The following is a 15,806-nucleotide window of genomic DNA, read 5'->3' as shown; positions in this document are numbered from 1 at the left end:
AAAGAATATTCCTCCTTTCAGTTTTTCCCTCTTCTGAAGGCATTGACCTTGAGGGGTATAGTCCAAGCATTCTTAATACCGTGCTCAAGTGCTGTTTATGTGCAAGACTAAATGATGGTGTTGCCAGACTGTAGGGCAGGTAGCAGTCAGAAGTAGGATGTCCGGTTGATTTTTTAAATTTTGTTTGACCCTTTCCTTTCCTAGTCCCAATTATTCTGAGGCCAGTTGTATTTCTACAGCCATCCCTGAAGCCTTTCCACCACCTACAAGGCACATGTACTGAGGGTAGCAAGGGCACAGAATGTACTCTGGGTAGGGGACTTCAATTCCATCACCGAGTGACTCGATAATACCGCTACTGGCTGAGTCCTGAAGGACATAGCTGCCAGACTGGGCCTGCGGCAGGTGATGAGAGAACCAACACGAGAGAAAAAGCTACTTGACCTTGTCCTCCCCAATCTATCTGTTGCAGATGCATCTGTCCATGACAGCATTGGTAGCAGTGGCCACCGCACAGTCATTGTGGAGACGAAGTCCCGTCTTCACACTGAGGGCACCCTCCATCGTGTTGTGTGGCACTACCGCCGTGCTAAATGGGATAGATTCAGAACAGATCTAGCAGCTCAAAACTGGGCATCCATGAGGTGCTGTGGGCCATCAGCAGCAGCAGAATTGTATTCCATCACAGTCTGTAACCTCATGGCCCGGCATATCCCTCTACCATTACTATCAAGCCAGGGGATAAACTCAGATTCCATGAGGAGTGTAGAAGAGCATGCTAGGAGCAGCATCAGGCATGACTAAGAATGAGGTGCCAACCTGGGGAAGCTGCAACACATGACTACATGCATTTTAAACAGCAGAAGCAGCATGCTATAGACAGAGCTAAGCAATCCCACAATCCGCGGATAAGATCAAAGCTCTGCAGTCCTGCCGCATCCAGTCATGAATGGTGGTGGACCATTAAACAGCTAACGGGAGGAGGAGGCTCCATGAATATCCCCATCCTTAATGATCGTGAAGCCCAGCACACAAGTGCAAAAGATAAGGCTGAAGCGTTTGCAACCATCTTCAGCCAGAAGTGCCGAGTGGCTGATCCATATCGGCCTCCTCCTGAGGTCTCCACCATCACAGAAGCCGGTCTTCAGCCAATTCTATTCACTCCGCGTGATATCAAGAAACGTTGAGCGCACTGGATACAGCAAAGACTTTGGGCCCGGACAACATCCCACCTGTCGTGCTGAAGACTTGTGCTCCAGAACTAGCTGTTCCAGTACAGCTACAATACTGACATCTACTCGACAATGTAGAAAACTGCTCAGGTATGTCCTGTCTGCAAAAAGCAGTACAAATCCAATCCTGCCAATTACAGCCCCATCAGTCTACTCTCAATCATCAGCAAAGTGATGGAAGATGTCGTCGATGGTGCTATCAAGGGGCAGTTACTGACCCACAAGCTTCTCACCGATGCTCAGTTTGGGTTCCGTCAGGACCGCTCGGCTCCAGACATCATTATAGCCTTGGTCCAAACATAGAGAAAAGAGCTGAATTCCAGAGGTGAGGTGAGAGTGACTGCCCTTGACATCAAGGCAGCATTTGACAGAGTGGCATCAAGGAGCCCTAGTAAAACTGAAGTCAATGGGAATCGGGGAAAACTCCACTGGCTGGAGTCATAACTAGCACAAAGGAAGATGGTCCTGATTGTTGGAGGTCAATCATCTCAGCCCTAGGTCATTGCTGCTGGAGTTCTTCAGGGCAGTGTCCTAGGCCCAACCATCTTCAGCTGCTTCATCAATGACCTTCCCTCCATCATAAGGTCAGAAGTGGGGATGTTCTCTGATTGCAGTGTTCAGTTCCATTCACAACTCCTCAGATAATGAAGCAGTCTATGCCCGCATGCAGCAGGACCTGGACGACTTTCAGGCTTGGGCTGATAAGTGGCAAGTAACATTCACGCCACGACTATCCAACAAGCGAGCGTCTAACCACCACCCCATGACATTCAACGGCATTACCATTGCAGAATCCCCCACCAACATCCTAGGGAGGAGGCACCATTGACCAGAAACTTAACTGGACCAGAGCCACTCGCACACTGGCTACAAGAGCAGGTCAGAGGCTGGGTATTCTGTGGCGATTGTCTCACCTCCTGACTCCTCAAAGCCTTTCTGCCATGCACAAGTCAGGAGTGTGATGGAATACTCTTCACTTGCCTGGATGAGTGCAGCTCCAACAACACTTAAGAAGCTCGACTCCATCCAAGACAAAGCAGCCCCCTTGATTGGCATCCCCTCACCACCAGCGTACCGTGGCTGCAGTGTGTGCCATCTACAAGATGCACTACAGCAACTCGCCAAGGCTTCTTCGACAGCACCTCGCAGACCTGTGACCTCGGCCACCTAGAAGGACAGCAGGTGCATGGGAACACCATCACCTGCGAGTTCCCCTCCAAGTCTCTCACCATCCTGACTTGGGAATACTTAGCTGTTCTTTCATCGTCGCTGGGTCAAAATCCTGGAACTCCCTCCCTAACAGCACTGTGGGAGTACGACTGCAGTGGTTCACCACCACCTTCTTGAGGGCAATTAGGGATGGGCAATAAAGGATGAATGAATACATTTTTTTTTTTAAGTCCTGACAATTAATTTGGTACAAAGCCTGGGTCTGATCTGTGATGGCCAGCAGCTCACTGTCTTAACCACTCAACTATTGGGTCAGCTATACTAACCTTTGGAATGCACTTTTATAATGCTACTGACACTTAAATCGACTCTTGTGCTGTATTTGCTATGGTGTGAAGTATTGTCCTCTGTGAAGCAGATAGAAAGGGCAAGAAAGAAAATATTTTTTTTTTGAGGGGAAAGAGAAGGAAATTAAGTTGAGTTTGTTGCACATAGCTATATGACTAATTTTCATGGTGATCTTGAGAGTTCGGAAAAATGTTTAGTGTCTCCACCAGATTTGAGGTCAGTTTTGATCACACAGTACTAGATCAGAGAAGATACTGTATAATCTTTGCCTGAAGGTGAAGAAATTAGTTTAAATTCTTATCCCAGTTCTTATTTCTGTCTCTGTGGTTACCGCTGTACATTTTTTCCTACCCATTGCTTTTATACATTGTATGTTTTAATTGTGTCTCGTATAAATTGGAAGGTAATTCTAAACTTGTTCTTCAGCCGGTGAAGTTGGCGGTTGTCTGCCGGGATGGACAGATGCACCTGTTTGAACACATCTTAAATGGGTAAGAATTTGATTTGTTCCCAAACAACTTACAGGAAACTCTCTTTTTACCGGCACTTAAATAACCGGAAAAATCTCTTAACCGGCAAAACTCAGGAGTAGGTTCAGGTAAGTTTTACTTCATATTAGTGGCAGTGTAACCGGGGTTCCTGTACCTGTTGCCATGCAACAGGAATGCCTGGATTTGTGGCCGTGTACGGGGCTCTCGTACCTTAGTAAGTATACACCTCTGTAATCTGGATTTTTTGATAAACCGACAGCACACCGGTCCCATCGGTGCCGGATAAAAGAGTTTCCTGTACTTAATGTCACCTTTTCCTTTATTGATAGTCAAATAATACTTTAAAGGCAGCAAACCCATGACCTCTAATAATGAATTGTGCTGGACTCAAAGGAAACCATATTATGATTTGGTTGACAGAAGGGAGGGAATGGTGGCATTATTGCTGATTTTGAGCGTTCTGTGGGTGAGACTTTCACTTGGGCATTATCTTCAAGAGCATTTGAGCATTCACATAATAAAAGCTATGGGGGGAACACAGCAAAGATGGACAGATTTGAAAAATCCTAGGCAAGCAGAGATACTACACCAGGGCAGTATTGTGTATACATAAGAATTGCCCACTATAATGGCTGAGAATTCGTCAGTTTTTAAAGCAGTTTATGTAGAATTTCCATGTTGTTTATCTAATGGTTGTGTTCATTTTAAACAGTTACTGCAAAAGGCCCCTCTCTCCGACCTGCACTGTACAGATAGCAACGTCGGGGAGAGGCACGGATGCAAGACCTGTTCCTATCCTGGCAGCCACATTCTGTTCCGATAGGCAGTCAATATTGATAGCATATAACACTGTGCTCCATCCGATCATCGAGAGAGTGGTAAGTAACAAAATCGGGCAAAGTTGCATTATCATTTTCCTAGTCTCTTTGCCATTTTAGGTGTTTGTGTGGGAGGGAGGGGAAAGCCGACATTTTGTGCAGTTCCATCACTATGGATGTAAAGTAAATGTAGATGCTTGTATGGTGAAAATGTTACACTCTCCAGCTGGGGTAACCATGTCAGATATTAGAGAAGTGAATGGAAGTTGAAGTAAGCAGTTTCCATTTGTGGGTTGGATTTGGTTTTAGGGTGGCCATGTTAGAGTGCACTGGTATATCAAGCAGTTTTTTAATGGTTGCCAGCCCTGTGGAAGTTCTCATACAGTTAGCAACTTGAGTTTATTTTGTTACCGTGTTTAATTGGCTCTCGAACCCTGAAATTCATATGGTGACTAAAATGAAGCCAATACTTTTGTCACCATGTCAGCATCCTTCAAGGTTGGGTTGTAGCTGGGAAACTGAACTTTGAATGCTTGTTGCTCGAGTATCCGATTGGCTGTATGTTTTGTTTACCTCTTTTCCTCCCCCCCCACCCCCCCTCCCCATCCTACCCCTTCCCCAAACCTTAGTAATTTGAGAACAAAGACAGTTTAAGATGCTTGGGCTGCTAAGTAGTAAATTGAGTGTGCACAGTGCCCGAGTAATGTATCTGCTTTGTACAGGAAACTTTCGTTTAACCAGAGGTTAAATGTCCGGAAAGCTCTATCTACCGGCAAAATTCAGGAGCCGTTTCCTATAAGTTTTTTTTTCAGTCGTGGCTCCCAAGCGTCTAGCTGAAGCTGTTGCTTAGCTACAGAGATGCTTTTAAGCTGCGGCCGACTGTTTTGAAGCTGTTGGGTGGTTTGTTTCATACGGAGCTGAGAAGCTCCGTATGTTTTAACATTAGCGCTGGTTTATACGGCAGTTTTGATGGGACGGCACCAACTCGGTCCCGTCAGTGCCGGATACCAGAAAGTTTCCTGTATATAGATTGAGGCATGAATTCTGATCCCTACGGGTGAGTACGCGCTGTGTACTCACCGGTAGGGACATCGGAAATGCTGGTTCCAGGCATGCGCTGGAAACTGGCATTTCCGACCTGTCAAGAAAGCTCTTGACAGATCGGACGCCTGCCCTGGAGCAGGGCCTCTGAGGGTGGAGAGTTCTGTTTTTTGGAGACCCTCCGCCCGCAGAAAACACTTACAATTCTTGCACCTGTAAAAGCAGACGCAAGGCCTGCTTTTACCAGGCTAAGAAGAAAGTTTAAAAAAAAAAAAAAAAATTCCACTGATTTATCATTTTAAAATACTTTAAAGAAAGGTACGTTTATTTTTAGCCCCATTAAAAACTTTATTTTTTTCAAAAATTTAAATTTTTGTTTAAAATAGTTAATTTATGTAATTTATATAGTCATTTTAAAAATGTGATTTAAAAAAAAATGTATTTGAAGTTTTACTTATGTTTTGGGGGTGACCTCTATTCATAGATTTGACAGGTCTTCCTGTCAGATCTATGAATGGAGATTCCCTGCTCTGATTGGCTCCCCATGGCCCATGTGATCCCAGGGACGCTGCGAACTACCTGCGCCCCTGGGATACGTGTGCCCTGCACACCGGCAGTTTGGAGAGGCCCAGCATCGGAACTCTGCGCCTCCCGGGGGCCCTCCGGTCCAGGCGGAGATTTTTCCAAATCGCAGCTCTCCGCCCGCGGGAGGGCTGCGAACGGAATTTCTGGGCCAATACGCTTAAATAAACCTCAAAGGTTAAGATGGATGTAGGAGGCCATTCAACTTGTGTAGCTCATATGTCCATAGAAACTTAATGGCATTGAACCGCCTCTACCTGGCAGACCATTCCGGACTTTAAAATCCTTTTATAGATAAAGAAGCGCCTCTTGACCCTTCAACCCTGAACCTGCTGTTACCAGTTTGTACCTATAATCCCTTGTCTGACAGCCATTGTCTAATATTTAAAATAGTGCTTTGGGTTAATCTTTTATCATTCCACACTGAGTGAGCTCTCTGTTCCAAAGATGTGAATGTAACTGCATCAGTGATGGCTGGCGGTTCTCATTTCAGACGTTGAATACCACCGAATCCCAAATTTGCCTGGTGAGAGATACGCAGATGACTCTGTCACTCACAACGGAAACTGCTGTAACAAAGGTAAGCCAAAGAAGGTGGTGAAATGTCAACTTAATTCTTCAGATAGGGTGTCGTTAGTGGCTGTGTAAAATTTCATAAGGTACTTCAGACAAATTGCAAATGAAGATACAAAATTGTTTAATTTTCTAAGAGTTGGGTACATTTTTCAAGGTGGCATAAAGGGCGGCTATTTGTATTTATTATACTCCCTTCCATCAAAAGTCTTTCCACTTCCCTGCATAGTGAGATGTTTTTTCTCCTATATATCCTTACTGTGCTAAAATTGCGACTCATCGTTGGAAGTCCTACTCATTCTTTCTCTGGTCCTTTTTTTTTTTGTTTTTAAAATGTGGAACTCCATACCTCCCTCACACTTCCCTCCTTTCAGGTTTTTAATCCCCAAGCTTGCTGTCCCCCCTAAGGAGTACTTCCTTATTTACCTCATCTTCTCTCAACCATGATCTCATTGAATGGCAGACCAGGCTCGAGGGGCTAAACGGCCTCCTACTGTTCCTATGTAACCTTGATGTTGTCCAGTCCTGTGGGCTTAGGCCAAATCACTTTGGTTTCTCAGATTGGGAAGGGAAAAAAAACTTCCATGAAACACAAAGGGTGTTAGAAGTTTGGAACACTCTTGCAAATAGCAATTGATGCTAGATCAATTGTTCATTTTAAATCTGAGTGATAGATTTTTGTTAACCAAAGGTATTGAGGGCTATGGGCTAAAGACAGGTATATGGAGTTAGGTCGCAGATTAGCCATCTCATTGAATTGCGGAACAGGATCTCGAGGGGCTGATTGGCCTACTCCTGTTCCTATGTTCTTAACACTCCATTGAGCAGTGCTCAAAGAATAAATCTTATGACTGGGATGATAATGCTGCGAGCTCCAGGATACAGGAAACTTTCGATTTACCGGCACCTAAATAACTGGAAATCTTGGTTAACCGGCAGAATTCAGGAGTAGGTTCAGGTAAGTTTTACTTCATATTGTACTTGCCTTCCTCGATCTGTTGCTGTGCAAGGGTGTGGCTGCAGCTGTTGCTAAGCTACAGAGACACTTGGAACTTGTGGCCATTGTTATGCACATGTTGCTAAGCAACAGGGTTTGTTGCTTTATACGGAGCTCTCTGCTCTCCGTATCTTTTACTATAGCTTTCGGTTATCTGGAATTTTTGATGAACCGGCACCACGTCGGCCCCATCGGTGCCGGATTAAAAAAAAGTTTCCTGTATTATACTGCTTAGTGGTTGGTTAAGTGTAAAAGTTGACAAAAGGTTGCAATACATGGTTTTCTGATATTTGAACCTCGGTCATATCCAGTCCTGAAGGCAAATCACTCTGCGTATTCAGGGAAACCAGCACAATTTGTATATAGAAAAGATGAATGACCAGTTACCTGGAAACATAAAAACAAAGAAGATAGGAGCAGGAGCAGGCCCTTCGAGCCTGCTCCGCCATTCAATGAGATCATGGCTGATCATCCAAATTCAGTACCCTGTCCCTGCCTTCTCCCCATATCCCTTGATCCCTTTAGCCTCAAGAAATATACCCAACTCTTTCTTGAATATATTTAATGAACTGGCCTCCACTGCCCTCTGTGGCAGAGAATTCCACAGGTTCACCACTCTGGGTGAAGAAATTCCTCCTCATTTCAGTCTTAAATGGCTTACCCCTTATCCTTAGACTATGACCCCTGGTTCTGGACTCCCCGGCCATCAGAAACATCCTTCCTGCATCTAGTCTGTCCAGGCCTGACAGAATTTTATAGGTTTCGATGAGATCCCCTCTCAATCTTCTAAACTCCAGTGAGTATAAGCCCAATCGACACAATCTCTCCTCATACGTCATTCCTGCCATCCCAGGTATCAGCCTGGTGAATCTTCGCTGCACTCCCTCCATGGCAAGAATGTCCTTCTCAGGTAAGGCGACCAAAACTGCACACAATACTCAAGGTGCGGTCTCACCAAGGCCCTGTACAATTGTAGCAAGACAGCCTTGTTCCTGTACTCGAACCCTCTTGCTACGAAGGCCAACATACCATTTGCCTTCTTAACCGCCTGCTGCACCTGCACACTTACCTTCAGCGATTGGTGCACAAGAACACCCAGGTCTCTCTGCACTTCCCCTTCTCCCAATCTATTGCCATTCAAATAATCTGCCTTCCTGTTTTTGCCACCAAAGTGGATAACCTCACATTTATCCACATTATGGGCAGAAACATGGCAAATGCACTAATCACCCAACCTGTCCAAGTCGTACTGGAGTTTCACGACATCCTCCTCACAGCATACCCTCCCACCTAGCTTTGTGTCGTCTGCAAATTTGGAAATATTACATCCAATTCCCTCGTCTAGATCATTAATATATATCGTGAACAGCTGGGGTCCTAGGACCGATCCTTGCGGTACCCCACTAGTCACTGCCTGCCACTCGGAAAACGACCTGTTTATTCCAACTCTTTGCTTTCTGTCCACCAACCAGCTCTCTATCCAAGTCAATACCTTGCCCCCAATCCCATGTGCCTTAATTTTGCACGCTAATCTCTTGTGGGACCTTATCAAAAGCCTTCTGAAAGTCCAAATACACCACATCCACTGGTTCTCCCTTATCTATTTTACCAGTTACATCCTCAAAAAATTCCAGTAGATTAGTCAAGCATGATTTACCTTTTGTAAATCCATGTTGACTTTGTCCGATCCTGTCACTGCTTTCCAAGTGCTCTGCTATTACATCTTTTATAATGGACTTTAGCATTTTCCCCACTACCGATGTCAGGCTTACCGGTCTATAATTTCCCGCTTTTTCTCTGCCACCTTTTTTGAATAGTGGAGTAACATTAGCTACCCTCCAATCCATGGGTACTGTTCCAGAGTCTATCGAGCTCTGGAAGATGACCAGCAATGCATTTACTATTTCTAGGGCCGCTTCCTTAAGTACCCTGGGATGTAGATTATCAGGCCCTGGGGATTTATCCGCCTTCAGTCCCATCAATTTTCCTAACACCATTTCCCTACAAATACTGATTTCTTTCAGTTCCACCCTTTCATCAGACCCTATGTTCCCCGGCATCTCTGGGAGGTTATTTGTGTCCTCCTTTGTGAAGACAGAACCAAAGTATGTATTTAGTTGGTCTGCCATTTCTTTGTTCCCCATTATAAATTCCCCTGATTCTGACTGCAAGGGACCTACGCTTGACTTCACCAATCTTTTTCTCTTCACATATCTATAAAAGCTTTTACAGTCAGTTTTTATGTTCCCTGCAAGCTTACTCTCATTCTATTTTCCCTTTCTTAATTAATCCCTTTTTCCTCCTTTGTTGAATCCTAAACTGCTCCCAATCCTCAGGATTATTGCTTTTTCTGGCCAATTTATATATCCTCTCTTTGGATCTTATGCTATCCCTAATTTCCCTTGTTAGCCACGGTTGAGTCACCTTTTTTGTTTTATTTTTATGCCAAACTGGGATGAACAAATTCTGTAGCTCATCATTCGGTCTTTGAATGTTTGCCATTGCCTATCCACTGTCAACTCTTTGAGTGCCATTCCCCAATCAATCCTACCCAACTCGCTCCTCAGACCATCGTAGTTTCCTTTATTTAAATTGAGGACCCTAGTCTCTGATTCAACTACTTCATTCTCCACCTTAATGAAGAATTCGATCATATTATGATCGCTCCGACCCAAGGGGCCTCGTACAACAAGATTGCTAATTAATCCTTTCTCATTACATAATACCCAGTCTACGATGGCCTGATCTCTGGTTGGTTCCTCGACATATTGGTCCAGGAAACCATCCCGTAAACACTCCAGGAATTCCTCCTCCACAGTATTGTTACTAATTTGGTTGGCCCAATCTATATGTAGATTAAAGTCACCCATGATGACTGCTGTGCCCTTATTGCACGCTTTTAATTTCCCTTTTAATGCCATACCCAACCTCCGCCTTACTGTTTGGAGGTCTATATACCACTCCCACTAACGTTTTTTTCCCCTTAGTATTCCTCAATTCTACCCATACAGATTCCACATCATCAGAGCTAATATCCTTCATTACCATTGTGTTAATCCCTTCTTTAACCAGTAATGCTACCCCACCTCCCTTTCCTTTTTGCCTATCTTTCCTGAATATCGCATACCCCTGAATGCTGAGTTCCCAGTCTTGGCCATCCTTGAGCCACGTTTCCGTAATCCCAACCAAATCATATTCGTTTACCTCTTTGCGCAGCCAATTCATCCACCTTATTACAAATGCTCCTCGCATTAAGACACACAGCCTTCAGGCTTGTTTTTTTAAACGCTCTTAGACCTATTAGAATTATTATTTAATGTGGCCACGTTTGATTTAAACCGTTGATTTCTCTGACTGCCACTTTTGTTTTTCTCCTTCCTATCTTTTGCTTTTATCCTTGTTTCTCTTTCCTCTGTCTCCCTGCTCAGGTTCCCAACCCCCTGCCATTTTAGTTTAAACCCTCCCCCAGAGCACTAGCAAACACTCCCCCTAGGAGATCGGTTCCAGCCCTGCCCAGGTGCAAACCGTCCGGTTTGAACTGGTCCCACCTCCCCCAGAACCGGTTTCAATGTCCCAGGAACTTGAATCCCTCCCCCTGGCACCATTCCTCTAGCCACGTATTCATCTGAACGGTTTAACAGTTATGCGCAAGGTGGTAAGATCTTTAAGTGTGCAGACCTGTCCTACTGGGTTCTCTGTTAACTATTCGCCTATTTTATCTTGTAGGTAAAAACTCCAATCGTAACATCTGGAGTCAAAGTGTTGGTGCCTGGTATCCCTGGGCATAATACAAGCATGAAGTCCACGTTGATGGAATCAAGAAAGAGTGTAGCTAAGAGGAGGAAGGGGACAGCAAACGAGGTAATGTATTGACATCTTGGCTTGGTGTTCAGGGATGGGTACAGTTCTGATTCCTTTGTACCATTGCCTTTTATTCTTTATGGAACTTTAAATCTTAAAGAAGTGGAGTTAGTCTATTAAAGCATATCCTGGTGCCTAAAACCATGTGAGAAGGGATTAATTTCATGCAAATGAATTTTAGGGTAAATAGCTGGTTTAATCTGAAATTCTAAAAAATAAAAATTTAAAAAAATCCTAAATATATCCCTTCCCTCAACCAAGCTGAAGCTGCAGCAGAATCTTAACACTTCTGTAATGTCAGTTGCAGAATTTGGAACTTTAGTGGGAATGTAAATTCAAAGTGGCTTAATTCAAATTATTTAAATTAAATTTTTTGTTCATACAAAATTGTCACTTTGCTGTTGTTTACATTTTATTCAAAATATTAGATCATTAAAAAAAGTTGTGCCAAGAATGATTGAACTATCTGGAGCAGATTGTAGATTCAGTGGCTCAGAAACACTAGTATTTACAGATTCAGTGTTAACCATGAATTGCAGCTGGGTGCATGTAGAAAGAAATTTGTGACACCACGTGAGAGCGACCATTTGTGTGTCTGTTTAACTGTTTGTACTTTTTTCAGTGGAGTATTGAGGAGCGTCTATGTGCCATGGATATCGATGTGATGAAAATGAAAAGTAAACCTGGGCTTCCGCAGACTGACAGCTATGCGGTGCTTCTCGTGCAAGGGTTAGAAAGCAGGGACTCCTCTATTCTAAATGTAAGACTTTAATTGTGTGTATTGTCAGCTTTCTGTACCGACGTGGATAAGTCCCATCCAGTCTTGCCTACTGAAGGTTTTACATCGAAAGTACAGCACAGAATGGGCCATTCGCCCCAACTGGTCCACATGAGCCTCCTCCAACCCTTCATCTAACTCTAGCAGCATAATCTTTGATTCCTTTCTTCCTCGTGTTTATCTAGCTTCCCTTTAAAAGCATCTATGCTATTCACCTTAACTATTCCATGTGGTAGTGAGTTCTTAAAGAACTTTATCAGGTCACCCTCAGCCTTCTTTTCTAGATCAAAGAGCCCCAGCCTGTTCAATCTTTCCTAATGGTTCTAACCTCAGTTCTTGTATCATCCTTGTAAACCTTTTTTGCACCCCCCAGTGCCTCTGAAGGGATATTTACTAGTTCTAGCCCCTTTAGGGCTACCCCGGATCAGGCGTATTTCTCAGATGTTCACTTTCAACTAAAGTTTGAGGTAGCCGAATCCTAAAGACGTTTAATTGGGTCTAAATTAAGCTATCTCTCCCTAAAGGAAAGGAACAACCTGAGAATGTTACCATCCTCCAGATAGCACTTTTAATAAGTTTAGCTAGACTGTAACATCCCGGATATTATGAGGGTCCAGAAAACTCCCCCAGAAATGTAACTCTCCACCAGAGTGTACAGAGATTGAGTTCGCGAGTTTTTGATACAGAAGACTTCTGAGAGAATTCTAAAAAGAGAGATTTATTAAAGAACCGACATGCAATTTACAGTTTGTGAATCAGCATTAACAGTTCTAAAAAGAGAAAACATACTATCTTTTTAACAGAATCTTACTTTTAAATCTTAACTTCGCTACAGTATTACAGTTCTTAAAGGTTTCTTATACAGGATATCCACCAATATCAAATACTTTTGATCCCCAAGGGACAAAGAGTTGGAGACGACAGAGCCGCCACTGAAGCCGAGAATCGCTTTGCCCAATTAAAGCGAGTCTGATATTCCATTTGAGAGCTCAATATTTATACCCCTTTCCAGTGGTATTTCCTTTAACGTTTTCTGCTGATGCAAGTTAATTATCTCTGTTCATCTTTCTGCCGACCTCTGCAATTCTTACTGCCATATCAGCCAGAATCTTATATAAGAACACAAGAAATAGGAGCAGGAGTAGGCCAATCGGCCCCTCGAGCCTGCTCCGCCATTCAATAAGATCATGGCTGATCTGATCCTAACTGCCAATCCACTATCACAGAACCATCTCCTGAATCTAACAGAATTAGACACACGAAATAGGAGCAGGATCAGGCTACGCGGCCCCTGGGCCCGCTCCGCTACCCACAGGGCCATGACCGATCCGAACCTAGACTCATGTCCAAATTCCTGCCTGCTCCCCGTAACCCTTAATTCCCTTTTACTTCTAGGAAACTGTCTATTTCTGTTTTAAATTTATGTAATGATATAGCTTCTACAGCTTTTTGGGGCAGCATATTCCATGGACCTACCACCCTCTTAGTGAAGTAGTTCCTCCTCATCTCAGTTTTGAAAGAGCAGCCCCTTATTCTAAGACTATGCCCCCTAGTTCTAGTTTCACCCATCATCGGGAACATCCTCCCCGCATCCACCCGATCCAACCCCTTCACAATCTTATATGTTTCAATAAGATCGCCTCTCATTCTTCTGAACTCCAATGAGTAGAGTCCCAATCTACTCAACCTCTCCTCATATGTCCATCCCCTCATCCCCGGGATTAACCGAGTGAACCTTCTTTGTACTGACTCGAGAGCAAGTATGTCTTTTCTTAAGTATGACACCAAAACCGTATGCAGTATTCCAGGTGCGGTCTCACCAATACCTTGTACAACTGAAGCAATACCTCCCTATTTTTATATTCTATCCCCCTAGCAATGAAAGCCAACATTCCATTGGCCTTCTTAATCACTTGCTGCACCTGCATACTAACCTTTTGAGTTTCGTGCACCAGGACCCCCAGATCCCTTTGTACTACAGTACTTTCCAGTTTCTTGCCATTAAGATAATAACTTGCTCTACGATTTTTCCTGCCAAAGTGCATAACCTCACACTTTCCAGTATTGTATTCCATCTGCCAAATCTCTGCCCACTTACTTAGCCTGTCTATGTCCCCTTGCAGGTTTTTTATGTCCTCCTCACTCACTACTTTCCCTCCCATCTTAGTATCATCTGCAAACTTTGATATGTTACACTCGGTCCCCTCCTCCAAATCGTTAATATAGATTGTAAAGAGTTTGGGACCCAGCACTGACCCCTGCGGAACACCACTAGTTACTGATTGCCAGTCTGAGAATGAACCATTTATCCCAACTCTCTGCCTTCTGTTAAATAGTCAATCCTCTATCCATGCCAGAATATTACCCCCAATCCCGTGATTTTTTATCTTAAGCAATAATCTTTTGTGTGGCACCTTGTCAAATGCCTTCTGGAAGTCTAAATACACTACGTCCACTGGTTCCCCTTTATCCACCCTATATGTTACTTCCTCAAAGAACTCCAGCAAATTTGTCAAACATGACTTCCCCTTCATAAAACCATGCTGACTTTGTCCTATTAAAATTATGATTATCCAAATGTCCTGTTACTGTCTCCTTAATAATGGACTCCAAAATTTTACCTACCACAGATGTTAGGCTAACCGGTCTATAGTTTCCAGCCTTCGGTCTACTGCCCTTTTTAAATAAGGGTGTTACATTAGCAGTTTTCAGTCTGCCGGGACCTTTGCCGAGTCCAGGGAGTCTTGGAAAATTATTACCAATGCATCCACAATCCCTACCGCCACTTCCCTCAAGACCCTAGGATGTAAGCCATCAGGTCCAGGTGATTTATCCGCCTTGAGTCCCATTATTTTACCGAGTACCACTTCCTTAGTGATTTTGATCGTGTTTAGCTCCTCCCCCCCCCCCCCCCTTTAGCCCCCTGTTTGTCCAGTGTTGGGATATTCTTAGTGTCCTCTAATGTAAAGACTGATACAAAATATTCATTCAGTGTTTTTGCCATCTCCATATTTCCCACCATTAATTTCCCGGTCTCATCCTCTAAGGGACCAACATTTACTTTAGCCACCCTTTTTCTTTTTATATAACTATAAAAACTCTTACTATCTGTTTTTATATTTTTTGCTAATTTACTTTCATAATCTATCTTCCCTTTCTTAATCAATCTTTTTGTTATTTTTTGCTGTCTTTTAAAGTTTTCCCAATCCTCTATCCTCCCACTAGATTGGGCTACCTTATATGCCCTTGTTTTTAGTCGAATACTATCCTTAATTTCTTTACTTAGCCACGGATGGCTGTCTTTTCTTTTACACCCTTTTCTTCTCAGTGGAATATATATTTTTTGGAAGTTGTAAAATAACTCCTTAAATGTACACCACTGATCATGTATCGTCTTACCCTTTAATCTATTTTCCCAATCCACTCTACTCAATTCCGCTCTCATACCTTCATAGTCTCCTTTATTCAAGCTTAGCACGCTTGTTTGAGATCCAACCTTCTCACCCTCTAATTGAATATGGAATTCAACCATGTTATGGTCACTCATTCCAAGGGGATCCTTTACTAGGACATTTTTAATTAATCCTGTCTCGTTACACAGGACCAGATCTAAGGTTGCTTGCCCCCTGGTCGGTTCAGTTACATACTGCTCAAGAAACCCATCCCTAATACACTCAATGAACTCATCCTCAAGGCAGCCCTGCCCAATTTGATTTGTCCAATTAATATGATAGTTAAAATCCCCCATAATTATAGATGTTCCCTTATTACAAGCCTCAACTATTTCCTGATTGATACTCCGTCCAACAGAGTTGCCACTGTTCGGAGGCCTATAGACTGTGCCCACTAGTGCTTTTTTTTAATCTTGTCTCATCTCCAGGTGTGCTAGGGTCACCATATAAAAATGGTGTGAAC

General features: G+C 43.5%; 1 protein-coding gene across 1 annotated transcript in view; it reads left to right on the top strand.

The window, feature by feature from the left end:
* The window catches only part of wdr43 (WD repeat domain 43), a 57,080-nt gene that overhangs the window by 20,919 nt on the left and 20,355 nt on the right, over positions 1 to 15,806 (top strand). The window contains exons 7-11 of the mRNA XM_085997901.1: positions 3,177 to 3,241; positions 3,954 to 4,119; positions 6,176 to 6,262; positions 10,979 to 11,113; positions 11,736 to 11,873. Of these exons, the coding sequence (XP_085854027.1) occupies positions 3,177 to 3,241; positions 3,954 to 4,119; positions 6,176 to 6,262; positions 10,979 to 11,113; positions 11,736 to 11,873 (591 nt within the window). The remainder of the gene's footprint in view (positions 1 to 3,176; positions 3,242 to 3,953; positions 4,120 to 6,175; positions 6,263 to 10,978; positions 11,114 to 11,735; positions 11,874 to 15,806) is intronic.

Source organism: Somniosus microcephalus, chromosome 9 (assembly GCF_052327205.1).
Source record: "Somniosus microcephalus isolate GS21.2 chromosome 9, FLI_Smic_1.0, whole genome shotgun sequence".
Lineage (NCBI taxonomy): Eukaryota > Metazoa > Chordata > Chondrichthyes > Squaliformes > Somniosidae > Somniosus > Somniosus microcephalus.
Note: the sequence above shows the minus strand (reverse complement) of the source record. Positions and strands in the feature narration are given on the sequence as shown.